The 14,602-nt window shown below is 33.8% G+C and overlaps 1 protein-coding gene across 9 annotated transcripts in view; it reads right to left on the bottom strand.

The window, feature by feature from the left end:
- Positions 1-2,534: 2,534 nt before the first annotated feature.
- Positions 2,535-14,602, bottom strand: part of CCDC82 (coiled-coil domain containing 82) — a 52,763-nt gene continuing 40,695 nt past the window's right edge. For 6 of the 9 annotated variants that reach the window (XM_077113184.1, XM_077113181.1, XM_077113179.1 and 3 more), the window contains 2 exons: positions 13,092-13,277; positions 2,535-6,819 (listed from right to left, as the gene is read on the bottom strand). In XM_077113184.1, the coding sequence (XP_076969299.1) occupies positions 6,754-6,819; positions 13,092-13,277 (252 nt within the window). In that variant the 3' untranslated portion in view covers positions 2,535-6,753. Of the gene's footprint in view, positions 6,820-9,620; positions 12,725-13,091; positions 13,278-14,602 lie in introns of those variants that run through there. The other 3 variants (XM_077113186.1, XM_077113185.1, XR_013156620.1) reach the window with 3 other exon arrangements.

Genomic DNA, 14,602 nt, shown 5'->3' with positions numbered 1-14,602 from the left:
ATCTGGTTTACATATCATAAGGAAAATCAATACGCAGCAGTTGAGCAGTTGATTTTCCAAAAGTTTAACAACACAAATCAAATAAATCCCTTACACAGACCACTGTCTCCTCATCTTCAGATGATCTACATTTAAGATATCAAACAGAGTGAATTCTGCTTGTCATATCAATTATGCAGAATAAATTAAGGTGAGCACAATATTGTGGTAGTCAGTACAATAAAACTCTGGTATCCTAACTTGGAAGTTATTTGGAGTTGAGGTCTCAAGTAATGAAGTTTCATTAAATTAAATCAGCTCTCGCATTTCAGTAACATGGTCCTGCTTCAAATTGAGCTATGGATAGAAATCAATGGGAAAAATCAAGGCAGACATTTTAAGACTAGATTTATTTAAAATTTAGTTCCTTATATTTTATTTTCACAAATTTTACTCCATTTTATTTTCACAAATCCTAGAATATTAGTTTGAAAATGGGGACAAGTGCACTCTGAAGAAATGTAACTTTAAAATTTTTCATTGAAAGTACTTCTACTGTCCCTTCCAAGGTTAAGTTTCTCACCCCTCATGTGGAGAAAGGCAGAAATGTGTATTTGTAAAGTATGCAAAATATGAATGGAGAACTCTCTCATTCAAGTTGTCATGAGGTGTCATAAAAAGATGAAGGAGTTTTGACCATTATGTATATATTTTTAAAGTTATATTCATTAGACATTGTCTTCTATTACTATGGATACTTTACTTTATCAGAAATTATACTTGATAGAAGGAAAAATGCAATATTTCAATTTAAAGCTTACTGTTCACTCCACATCCCTGTAGTATAATGGACTTTGTTTAATAACATGAAGTTCTTTGTCTAATTAGCTATTCCTAAATGATAAAAGCTTTCATTTCTGTGACTTGCATACATCTTTAAAAATTATAAAGCAGGCATTTAAAATATTTTCATACTATAGTCCAGAAGCTTTGAGCTCTTATTTGGAGGATCTCACAATTACCCTTATGCAACCACTTAATCTCAAATTGACCTAATTACCATCAACATCCCTCTCCATTCACATCAGTTGCTATTAAACAATAACTGTTTTAGGCACAGTGCTTACCATATAGGATCTTCCATAACCCACAATCTTAACAAATAGGTATTTTTAATCCTATTTTATAAGTGAGGAAACAGGCTCACAGAAATTAAATTGCTTGTTCCAGGTCATGTAGCTAGGAAATAATAGGTAAGGATTCAAACTCAAGACTGACTTCAAAATTATACTTCTCTTTATCACTGGGCTTACAGTTTCAAAGTGTGAAAAGAGTTATAGGGTAGTCAGACTATCTCAAATTTGCTCCAGGGAGACATTTACCCCTCAGTCAACACTCTAGAGTCTAGGCAAGTAGTATAATTCTTGTAAGGAATAAGTTAATAAAATGGAGTAAAGTAGACTAGCCTATATGGAACTACTCCCCTGAATAAGGTAGAAAGCACACCAGGAAACGTGGCTAATTACATCCAAGTGCCTTTCAAATAAGTATTTGCTTTTCCCTTACTTTTCCCCTTTTATGGTATTGTCCCCTTTCTCAGGACCCTGAAGCTTCTAAAAGACATGGGAATTATTTCAAGCATTACTTCTCTTCTACTTATTCATTTCTTTCTCATCATCTCTACTCTCCATAGCTACCTAACACTAAAGCATCTAAGACCCTATAGTAAAAAATTCAGACATGTTTAAGATATTTAAGCTCACAAACTATTTTTTTTTAGTGTTTAATGATATTGTTGGTGATAATATCATAAATAATGTGTAAAGGCTAATTCTATTTTGTCAACATTTCAGTATTTTTACAGACTTCTTACATTTGGTCCTTAACCCATGTTCTCACTTTCAAACATCTCTTTGCCATTCTTTTGGTGTCATGTATCTAAAACCTCCTGTATTCTCCAAACACCCACTGAAGTAGTTTGCTCTGTTGCAGTAACCTCAGACATCAGGAAAAGTGCCTATTAGCATTTCCTGATCAACAGCTAGAATGTGTTTTAACAGGAAAAGGGCTTTAAACCAACAAGATGCCTGACCTAAGAACTGGTTCCATGCACATCATCAGTCCCTGGAATCATTAGTACCTTAATTTAAACATGAAAGGAATCCTATTAAGAATGACAGATAAAAATCTCTCCAACTGAAACTCTTTCATTCTTCAGCTATCTCAGTCATATGTGTTGCAACACATATGAGAAGTACTGCTTTCAAGGTCATCAGAGACACTTTAAAGATCATTCTCTTTCATTTTCTCTGGCCTTCCTTTTCGTAGTCATCCATGATCCTTCACCTGCCAACTTGATTTATCACTTCTTTAACTCTGCCTTGCTTCTTTCTTGACATTGTCACTTCATCTTTACCTTTCAACTCTGACTTCATTTTTATTCCCTGGAATTTGGTTAAGGATTATCTCCATATGCCACAGAAGAATAAGAATGATAGAAATTTGGGACTGAAATTTCTATTTTACACTTTTGAAAAAGGTATGCACTCCACACATTAAACATCAACATTTTCAGCACTTTGTGAGCTTTTTATTTCCTTCCAGTTTGTTTAAAATAATATGGATAACCTTAGGCAATCAATTGCATAAAATATTAAGTAATTTTAATGTAAGAACTTAATAAAATCTAGCCTTTTTCTATGTACATACACTGAGGTCCATGCCATAAGCCATAAAATAGTTAAGGACGTGTTCAACCAATACTTCCAGTAAGAAACATGCACCTAAAATTCCACAGTAGAGTAGATCCAACTAGAACAACATTAAAAAAAAAAAAAAGCAGTTTTATTCACGTCATACAATCCATCCAAAGTGTACAAAGACTCTCACAGACTTGTGCATTCATCACACAATTAATTTTAGAACATTTTCATTGTTCAAATAAAAAAAAACCCATACCCCTTTATATTGCTTTATTATTGACACTTAGCATTGGTGTGGTATCTTGGTTATGACTGATGAAAGAATAACCCATACCCCTTTATATTGCTTTATTATTGACACTTAGCATTGGTGTGGTATCTTGGTTATGACTGATGAAAGCATATTAACTACAGTCCATAGTTTCCATTAGATTTATTTCCCCATATACCATTCTATTATTAACACCTACGAATAGTGATGTACATTTGTTCTAGTTCATGGAAGAACATTCTTATGTTTGACTATTAACCTCACTCATTGTCCATAATAGGATTCACTATTTTATACAGTCCCATGTTTCATCCTCTAACTTTCCTTGTGACATACACAACCTTAAACTTCCCCTTTCAATCACAATGACACACACAGCTCAGTGCTGTTAATTATATTCACATTAATGTGCTACTATCATCTCTGTCCATTCCCAAGTATTTACAATGAACCATATTAAAAGTTCTGCATAAATTAAGCATCAGCTCCCTTCTCTGCCCTTATTCTATCTGCTGCTAACCTACATTCTAGATATTAACACCATAAGTTTGCTTAAGTTTGCTTATTATAATTTGTTCATATTAGTAAGATCATACAATAGTTGTCCTTTTGTGTCTGGCTTATTTCACTAGACATAATGTCCTCAGTGTTTAATCCATGTCATCACATGCATCAGGACTTCATTTCTTCTTACAGCTGAATAATATTCCATCATATGTATATACCACATTTATCCATTCATCAGTTGATGGACACTTGGGTTGTTTCCATCTTTCGACAATTGTGAATAATGCCGCTATGAAATCAGTGTGCAAGTATCTGTTCAAACCCTGCTTTCATTTAACTTCTGTGTATATACCTAGCAGTGGGATTGCTGGATCATATGAAAATTCTATACTTAGCTTCTGAGGACCTGCCAAACTGTCTTCCACAGCAGCTGTACCATTCTACATTCCTACCAGCATATAGAAGAATAAGTGTTCCTATTTCTCCACTTCCTCTTCAACGCTTGTAGTTCTATTCTTTTTTTTTTAATAGTGGCCATTCTGGTAGTTGTTAAATGCTATCTCATTGTGGTATTGATTTACATTTTCCTGATTCCCAGATAGCTAGTGATGTTGAGCATCTTTTTATGTGCTTTTTTTAGCCATCTGCATTTCCTCTTTGGAAAAATGTCTATTCAAGTCTTTTGTCCATTTTTAAATTGGGTTGTTTCTCTTTTTACTGTTGAGTTGTAAGATTTCTTTATATATTCTGGATATTAAACTCTTATGAGATATATGGTTTCTAAATATTTTCTCCCATTGAGTAGGTTGCCTTTCCACCTTCTTTACAAAGTCCTTGGAAGCATAAAAGTCTTCTATTTTGAGGCTGTCCCATTTATCTCTTCTTTTATTGACTGTTCTTTGGGTGTAAAGTCTAAGAAACCACCCAACCACAAAGTCTTGAAGATGCTTCATTACATTTTCTCGCAGGAATTCTATGGTCCTGGCTCTTCTATTTAGGTCTTTGATCCATTTTGAGTTAATTTTCACGTAAGATGTGAGATAGGGGATCCTCTTTCAGCTCTTGTATACGGATATCCAGTTCTCCCAGAGCTATTGTTGAACAGACTTCTGTCTCAGTTGGGTGAACTTGGCAGCCCTCTGAAAAGTCAACTGACCATAGATGTGAGCATCTACTTGTGAACTCTCAATTTGATTCCGTTAACCACTATGTCTATCTTTATACCAGTACCACCCTATTTTGACCACTATACCTTTGTAGTATGTGTCAAAGTCAGGAAGCATGAGTCTTCTTTGTCCTTTTGTTTTTAAGATGTTTATGGCTATTTGGACCCCCTTACCCTTCCAAATAAATTTGATAATTGGCTTTTCCATTTTTACACAGCAGGCTGTTGGAATTTTGTTGGGGATTGACTCTAAATCAATTTGAGTAGAACTGACAGCTTAATGATAGTTTACCAATCTAGGAACATGAGCTGTCCTTCTATTTATTTAGTTCTTTGATTTCTTTTAGCAATGTTTTGGGGTTCTCTGTGTACAAGACCTTTATATTCTTAGTTAAATTTATTCCTAGATTCTTTTATTTGCAATTGTAAATGGATTTTTTTTTCTTGATTTCTTCCTGATTGCTCCTTACTAGCATGTAGAAATGCTACCGAGTTTTGAGTATTGAAGTATCTCTCCACTTTGCTGAACTCCTTAGCTCTAGTAGCTTTGTTTTAGTTTTTTGGGACTTTCTTAATATAGAATCATGTTATCTACAAATAGTGAAAGTTTTACTTTTTCCTTTCCAATTTGGATGCTTTCATTTCTTTTTCTTGCCTAACTATTCTAGCTAGAACTTCTAGCACATTTAATACACAGTTGTGATTGTGGGCATTCATATCTTATTCCTGATCTTAGAGGGAAAGCTTTTATTCTTTCACCATTGAGTATTATGTTAGCTGTGGGTTTTTCATATATGCCCTTTATCGTGTTGAGGAAGTTTTCTTCTATTTCTATCTTTTGGTATGTTTTTATCAAGAAGTGATACCGGATTTTGTCAAATGCATTTTCTGGGTCAAGATGATATGGTTTTCCTTTTGTTAATATGATGTATTACATTAATCGATTTTCTTGTGTTGAACCATCCTTACATACCTTGATAAAACCCACTTGCTCATGATATATAATTCCTTCAATGTCCTATTGGATTTGATCTGCAAGCATCATGTTGAGGACTTTTGCATCTATATGAAAAATTCACCTGTGAAGTGATTTGGTCCTAGGCTTTTCTTTGTTGGTAGGTTTTTGAAGACTGATTTAATCTCTTTTCTTGTGATTGTTTATTGAGGTCTTTTATTTCTTCTAGGGTCAGTGTAGTCTGTGGTATACCACTTTTAAGAAGTAAAGATATAGAAGATACAAGGGCCCATCTGTTCAAACTGGAACTGATCATTTTACTTTATTAAGTGGAAAATTTGATGTACAAAAGTAATGCAGATGTCAAAATATGCTTTTCATGTATTTTTGGCTAAAATTATTTCTCTGAGATCTTCTGATCCTAACAAATATACTTATGTGGGAAAAGTTATGGATATAAATAAATAAAATATATCTTAATCACTAACATCTAGACAAAGTTGAATAGAAAAATAAAGAACATTATAAAGCATAAAAATATCTATGAAATTATTCCTGAATGTGAGTGTGAGTTGAAAGACTCTGGCGGTCTAAAATCCACTTCTAAGGGAAATTTCGGAGAAGGAAAAAGGTACTCCTCTACTCGGAACAAGTAAGTTACAGTCTGATTCTGAGGCAATGGAATTAAACTGAATGATATGTTGAGTTTTTTTTTCTATAGACCACAGATTTAGATAATGATAGCAATGAAAAATATATTAGTAAAGCTCATTTAATACTGCAAAAGAGTGATAAAAACATTTGAGCAGTAATTAAGCAACAAATACTCATATATGTTAGACTAAATACATTTTAAAAATATAATATATTTCTACTAAACTGTCAGGATATGAATAACTCATTTAATTGCTATCTGCTATAAAGTAATTGCTATATAATTTAAAAATACATCTACTGACTTAAAAATTATTAAGCTTATACTTTCTTTGTATATGAGATAAACTTTTATTTAGAGTCAAGTTCATGGAAATTAAGATGTATTAAACAAGATATTTTGCCATGAAGATATCATAAAATACAGAAATACATGTCACATGATATAGAGAAACAAAACTCATGATCTTTACGTTAACAAGATTTAGTAAAATCTTCTCTGAGGGAAATTTGTTACAATTCAGTCAAACTTCTCATCTTGAAAGTAATCCGCAAAATTGAGATATTCTTCAAGTTGACCATATTTCTGCATATATAATAAAAAAGCAAGTTATTTTACTCTAACAGAATGAAGATAAACTAGACCATTTCAAACTAAAGATAGAAACAGGAGTAAGTGCATTTCATGATTATTGTGAACAAAAATCTTTGTATTATATACTGAGACTTAAATTCATAGATCTCATTTCTAATTCATAGAAAGCACTGAAATGAGATCAAACTGGGCTGTTATTTAAATAACTATCTTGCAAGTTGCAATTTTTCTATTATCACACTTGGAATATAACAACTTTAATAATTTACTCAACAAAAATGTGCTGAATACATAATACATACCAAATACTCTGCTAATGATTACTTACATACAAGAAAAATAAGATACTTTCCCTGACCCTATGGAGAACAGTTTAATAGCAATATAAACTAATGATAATCAATAATATGTGCTACAGAGAAGAACAGACACTGTGTTATGGGAGTTCAGAAGGGAGATCATGGTTAGCTGAGGTGAACAGGAAAGACTTTATGGAAGAATGGTATTTAAGCTGTCTGTAGGCTGGGAGAAAAAGACTTGGTAGGCAGAGATTTGATGGGGAGAGTTTTCTGTAAGATATAACAATCCATCCAAGAGTGGCAAGACAAGAAAGTATGAAATTTTACTATAATCTGACATGTTTTATAGAAACAGAGAAAGTTAAAACTGAACCAAAAAGATTTGAGTTTAGAGAATAAAATGTATGAAATGCTAGATTAAGCAGTTTAACAATAATTTGACAGGCCATGGAAAGCTGCTACTAAGGTTTCTGACCAGGTACTGACATGATCTGAAATTTATTTTAAGAAAATTGGTAAAACAGCCATGTCTAGAATAATCTGTTGACTGGTTATGAGTTGATAATTCAGGTAATGAGGGCCCAAATTTGAGTGATAGTAATGAAGATGGAGAGTAAAGAGCAGGATAGAACCAGTTGAGAGGAGTCAAAGATGATTTGGGGATTTCAGAGTTGAGAGAGTAGGAGAATAATGGCAGGGCTACGTCTTAGGCATGTTGAGGGAGGGGATGAGATAAATGAGTTCAATTTCGAGCATGCAGAGTTCAAGGTGCTTAAAAGGAAAGTTACTTCAAATGAGGAGATTAAATGATCCAGTAGTTTCTTGACTCTACTTATGAACTCTCACGCCAACAGGGTGAGAAAAGATGCTGCTGAGTCTATTTCGTGGTGATAGGATATGTGAAGAATGCATTTTTCTTTATGAAACCCCTTTATTACCCCATATCTCTGTGCCTAAATCACCTCCTCTGGAGAGAATGAAGAAAAGAACATAGCCTATGGATTATTTAAGGATTCTCTTGGCCTAGTACTCAGACACGTTTTAAGATATAGACTCTAGGATTAAACCTGTACTTTTAAGTATTTGTCTACTTCTAGGATTTCTGTATTATCTTTCTTTATATTCTTTTTTTCTCTTATTTAGTACATTTCTTTTGGAAAAGTATAATCTATTTCAGCTATACTTTAAGGAAAGGAAACATTATTCTTGCTTTAGTAACTATAACAGCTAAAATTTAATGATCACTTACTATGTGCTAGGTCCTGGACTAAGACTAAATGCTTAAAATGTGCTATCTCATTTAATTTCCACAATTAAAACTCTATTATTATTGTTTTTGTTCCTATTTTACAGATGAGAAGACTTAGGCTTAGAGAAATAAAGTAACTTGCCCCAAAGTTCTACTACTAGTAAGTGGTTGAGTAAATACCAAATCCATGCTTTTAACCCTCATTTAATGCTGTTTCCAGATTTAAAGGGTGGGGGTGGGGCACAGCATTGAAGTAAAAAAAGAAAAAACTCTAAAGGGAAGTGAAACTCAGAATGACAGCAGTTAGCATCACATAGCCATTACTCTCTATCTAAAGATTCTGTTCACAGTTCTTTACTAAAAATTTGGAGAGTGTGGAGTTTAATTACATGAAGATTTCTCTTACCATGCCAGAGACCTGTTAATGGAAACAGAACTGTAGGAATGGAGTATGGGAGAGAGCTTAGAAAATAAAGGGAATTTGGAGTCTTACAACCAGAAGTAGAAGTTACTAAAAAAAGTGTGAATGTGCCAAGGAAGAGAGATTAGACAGGTCAGGTTGAGGATAGAACCTAGTGCAACTTGGACTTTTAAATGGTAGTCCTCAGTCCTAATTTTCTCAAGAATCATCTGATTTGTTAAAACAATAGGTGTTGAACACCTCCAAGAAATCTCATTCAGTTGGTAAGAAGTGGGACCAGGGATTACAGTAAGCACTTTCCACATAATTTTAGGTGATTCTGATATAGGTAGCTTTTTTTTTTCCCCACAACTATTCATAGTGGCTTTATTCACAGTTCAAATGCCCATCAACAGGTGAAGGAAAAAACATACCACGGTATATTTATTCAGTAGAATACTAGTCAGCAATAATAAGGAATGAACTACTATTATACATGCAACCACATGAATGAATCTAAAAAATATTATGATGCCAATAGAAACCAGACACAAAAGAATACAGACTGTATCATTTGATTTATATGAAGTTGTGTAGCAGGCAGATATAATCTATAATGACAGAAATCAGATCAATAGGTGCTTGTGTTAGGTGATGGGAGAATATTGTATAGGAGCAGAAGAAACATTTTGGGATAATAATGCTCTAAAGCTTAATTGAAATGTTTGTTATGTGTATATAAAATTGCCAAAACTCATTGAACTGTACATTTTAAATGGAAGCAGTTTATTACATATAAATGGTTCCTTAATAAAGTTTATTTTAAAAATGGTATAAAATTCACAAAAGGGAGAGGAGTGAAATGAGACAAAATATAAGTGTCAATGGCTGAGAGATTCCTAACAGAGTTGAGAGGTTATTCTGGAGGTTACTCTTAGCATTAAATAGATATCACCCTATTAGTCAAGACGTAATGGAGAGGCTGGAGGGAATTGCCTGAAATGTAGAGCTGTGTTCCAGTAGCCATGTTTCTTGAAGATGATTGTATAATGATATAGCTTTCACAATGTGCCTGTGTGATTGTGAAAACCTTGTGTCTGATGCTCCTTTTATCTACCTTATCAACAGACGAGTAAAACATATGGAATAAAGATAAATAATGGGGGAACAAATGTTAAAATAAATTTAGTTTGAAATGCTAGTGATCAATGAAAGGGAGGGGTAAGGGGTATGGTATGTATGAATTTTTTTCTGTTGTCTTTATTTCTTTTCCTGAATTGATGCAAATGTTCTAAGAAATGATCATGATGATGAATATGCAACTATGTGATGATACTGTGAATTACTGATTATATATGTAGAATGGAATGATCAAAAGTTAAGAATGTTTCCGTTCGTTTGTTGTTATATAGTTTTTTAAATTTAAAAATTAATTTAAAAATGCTACACAATTCAAAAAGCAGTTAGCAGAAATGCTTTCCTACCCTCCATCCCCTGCTTGTGACCAGTTTCTCGCCCTATGTCTATTTAGAAATACATTTATATATAATATCTGCATGATATATATAGGTAGTTTAAGGTCAGGTTTTAAAAAATACAGCTTAAGGGGTGGAAGAAAAGGGTAAGTTAAAATAAATTTAAAGGTAGGGGTCAGGGAGAGAAGAGAACAAGTGTTTCTGGAAGGGGAGGGAAATTTGATTACAATTTACCATTCTTACGTAGGTAACAGAATTTGTACGTTATGTTTAAATATCACTTCAAATGCAACTGTAAAACTGAAACCTGATACTTCTATTGACATACTTTTTTCACTTCCTGGTTCTCATGTACCCATTATCTAGCAACTTTTCAAAAACTTCTCTGAAAATCTCATCATCAAATGCAATTTCTTCTTAATGAAATAAAAAAAGAACTTGTTAGAATTTTGCTAGTGGCATATTATAGTATGTTCTTCAGCTTTATTTTAGAATGAAATATATATTGTCACTATATTTATATTACATATTGATTTTACTATAATTCTCCTAGTATTTGTTCTTTTCTACACTTGAGTTGCTCCTACCACTTTAATATCATTAGATTAAAAACAGATCATACCAGTTCAAGGGCTCGGAGGAAGAAAAAGAAGAATGCAGTCAATCTAAGTTGGCATGTCTTTGGGAAGAAGTACTGAGAATATTGTGATATAGTGTAAAAAAGGACTTTGAAGGAAGAAAAGGCGGAAAAGGGGCAAAGAAAATGTCAAACACAAGTTGGGGGAGGAAAGTCAAGAACAAATAGGTTATGTAAAGCAAAAAAGGGGTTGATATCATTGGGAGGTAAGAGCAGACAGAGCCAAGGATACAGGCATTCAAACAGCACAGAACCCCAGGCATTCTAAAGAATTAACGTACCGTGGCCATGAGACTGCAGCCAAAGAGAAGGGGTGCATCAGAAGAATGCATGTGGTGCTATACCCCAAAAACATGAGTGGGAGAGAGAGGGGGATGAACAGAGCCAAGCTGAGAAATGCCAGAGCACTTGACAAATTATGAAATTTGATTACAGCACAAAAAACTGTAAATGGGTTTATATTGATTATAACCATCTATGCTTTCTAGGAAATCTTTTCAGAAAGTCTATGGGAACTAATTTTTTTAAGTAGGAGAGAACTCAAAAAGAAAATGAAACTCTTTGGTATTCTTATGTGAAAAAATGTGCATACTGTCCCCAAGATACACAACCTTGATATACCTTCAACATTCAATGCTATTATTTTTTAGGTATAATATATTTGGCATTCTTTCCCTTATCTTGGGCCTTTCTGTTGTCCCAAACATTGTTAAGCTTTTTCTATACAAGATTTGGAAATGCTTTTTATTTTTCACTTCAAGTTTAATGTTCTCCCATATATATTACATATTAGCAATTAATACATAATAAATGCACAGTGACTTCTCTATACCTGGCTTATAAATTTCTATACCATTTCTTTATAAATGTATGTGCCCAACACATTTTTCAACTCCACTAGAGGGTTGGTCATTTAAATGCACTGATAAAACATTAAAGAATTTAATGTTGTCTCGGGAAATAAAGACAGGGATACTGGATAAGTGATGGCTGTCTCCTAATCAAATGGAAAAGCATGGGGAAAGAAAGATGAAGAAAAAGACTGGGAGTAGGAGAAGAGCAGGCAAAGTAAAAGATAAAAATGTGAAGACAATAAAATGAGAAAAAGACAACTTAAGGGTCAATATGTGGGGGGCAGGTAAGGAGATCACCGGGTGTAGTTCAAGTGGGAGGATGATTGTCAAAAGGGAAAATTAACAGGGATGATTTTCTCTAGACATAGGATAACTCTACTGAACATGATATTTTTAAAGAAGTCATTCTGTTGTTCTTCTTCTTTTCTTTTGCTCATAATTTTATTCCTCAATCAAGGTCTCTTGCTTTCTTTTTAAATTTTTTTATCTTACAGGTTTTCTTAAGATACAACCCAGGCAATGGATTTTAGGCCAGGATTTAATTTTTATTTTAAGAGTAAAAATACTCCTGATATTTGTTACCTACTAATATCAAACAAATGTTCTCTCTCGCACATTCATTTAACAACTTGTTTTGGAAGATTGGAATGATATAGCATTCTTTCCATGCACGATAAACAATTCTAAAAGCTCTGATAGCAGACTAGAGCTTATAAGCTGCCAGTAGATCTTTGGGAAATGAGTGCACTCTTCAAAACACCCAATTTATCCCTGATCAGATTTAGTGATCAACAAGACATGGGAGAATAAAAATCAGTGCTGCGGCCTGAAACCTCTGTATTCCCCACTTGGTCTTATTACAGTGCTCACTGCCCAGTTCCACATCCTCAAGAAGAGGATGTGGGTCACAGAATTGGCAGCTATGATCCTTTCTTCAGACTGGCACCAGGTGCTTCTTCTTTCTCAGGTCACAAGAACTGTTCTAAAGAATAGGAAAAGCAGAGGTGAGACCTATACTTCTCAAAGAAAATATGGGGATTTAATATATATGTTAAGGAATAGTAGATATGTGACAGTGAAAGGAAAGAGGATTTCTTATTAAAGGGGGAAAATTACTGCTTATTAAAATTTATCTGATGAGCTCAGTGAATGCACAGACTATCTGGCCATCTATTCAGGGTAGGACAATGAGAGGCATGAAAGGAATGGGTGGGAGAAGAAAAAATTCAGTCAGAGAGAGGAGAGAGTCTCCTTCAAATTTCACTTTCTTCTAACCATCTGAATTCTTTTGCAGATCATATTGAGGCTCCAGAATATATTGAAATAAATGGCACATATGTTCACCTTACCTCTTTAATCCAGCCACTTTCTTTTGATTGCCTGAAAATTCTTTCCACTGTTTCTTTAACCTGTTCATCCTCAATTTCTTCTGTCTTTGCAATGGAGCAACATTCCTGGTACAGCTTGAATTTAAAATGTTTCAGTTTATGGTAAATTCTGGTACGATTGGCACAAATTCTACCAACAGTAAATACCTAAATCAAGAAATAAACATCTGATTTATTAAGTCAATAATATACTAAAAATATATATAATCTTTATGGTTTTCAGGTTTTTGAAATAGTAGGATCTAATAAATGTATTATTGACTTTATTTTTAATGTTCACAAAATGTATTTCTTTACTTTATTCAATTCAGACAAGAAAAACTGAGCACTTGCCATGTCCAAATATTGGGCTGGGCACTGAAGATGCATAAATGAAAGAAATATTACATTTTAGTGAGTATTAGGGAATTCACAGTCTTGAGAGAAAGATAAACAATTACAAAATGATGTGACAAATGTTACTCATGGCATGCTCTCAAAGCAGAGAGCTGGAGCACAATTCAGTTCAGAAAAAAGAACTGTCCCCCAGTAGGTGAGCTTGAAGTGAATTTTGAAAAAACAGTTAGCCAAGTTTGGAAAGGAGATAAATGAGTATAAGGCAGAAGGAATGACACACATAAAAATAAGAGAGAGCTGGCAAAGTATTCTAAGCACATATTTACTGAATTAAAAATACCTGAATTACAAATCCATTGAGGGATTGGAAAAAAAAAATTGAACTATTAAATTTCCCCACCTGGGAAATTCCTGATATTCTATCAAGCATTATAACTCCTAATTTAATAAGCCAAACCTCAATCTTGAGGCTTGCACTTATGAAACTTATTTCTATAGTGATGAAGCTAAGCCTACCTATAATTATGCCTAAGAGGCACCCCCAGAGAACCTCTTTTGTTGCTCAGATGTGGCCTCTCTCTAAGTCAAACTCTACAAATAAACTCACTACTCTCCCCATGATGTGGGTCAAAACTTTCAGGGGTGTAAGTCTCCTTGGCAACATGGGACATGAATCCCAGGGATGAGACCTGTCCTGGTACTGTGGGATTGACAATGCCTATCTGAACAAAAGAGGGAAAAGAAATGTAACAAAATAAGGTATCAGTGGCTAAGAGTTTTCAAACAGAGTGGAGAGTCTATTCTGGAGATTACTCCTATGCAAATTTCAGCTAGATATTGCTAATTGCTATTGTTTGCCAAGTCCCAACTAACAATATTCCTGAAAACCCTAAAGAATACCCTAGGCTCTATCTAAGACTCTATAAAAGTTGTACTTATTAAGTTTATTTTTTCAGAATCTTAAAACCTCCAGAGTTCTCTTATGCCAGATAAGCCCTGAAACACAGAGGTGCTAGTCTCTCCAAGTATATTAACCATTTGGATTCCATCACCCCATAATGTTGACACCCCTTGTGCTAATTTGAACCTGTTTTGTACCAGAAAAGCTATGTCCTTTTAATCCAATCTTGGGGAAG

Source organism: Tamandua tetradactyla, chromosome 8, assembly GCF_023851605.1.
Source record: "Tamandua tetradactyla isolate mTamTet1 chromosome 8, mTamTet1.pri, whole genome shotgun sequence".
Taxonomy (NCBI): domain Eukaryota; kingdom Metazoa; phylum Chordata; class Mammalia; order Pilosa; family Myrmecophagidae; genus Tamandua; species Tamandua tetradactyla.
The sequence above is the reverse complement of the archived record's forward strand: the minus strand, read 5'-3'. Positions and strand labels throughout refer to the sequence as shown.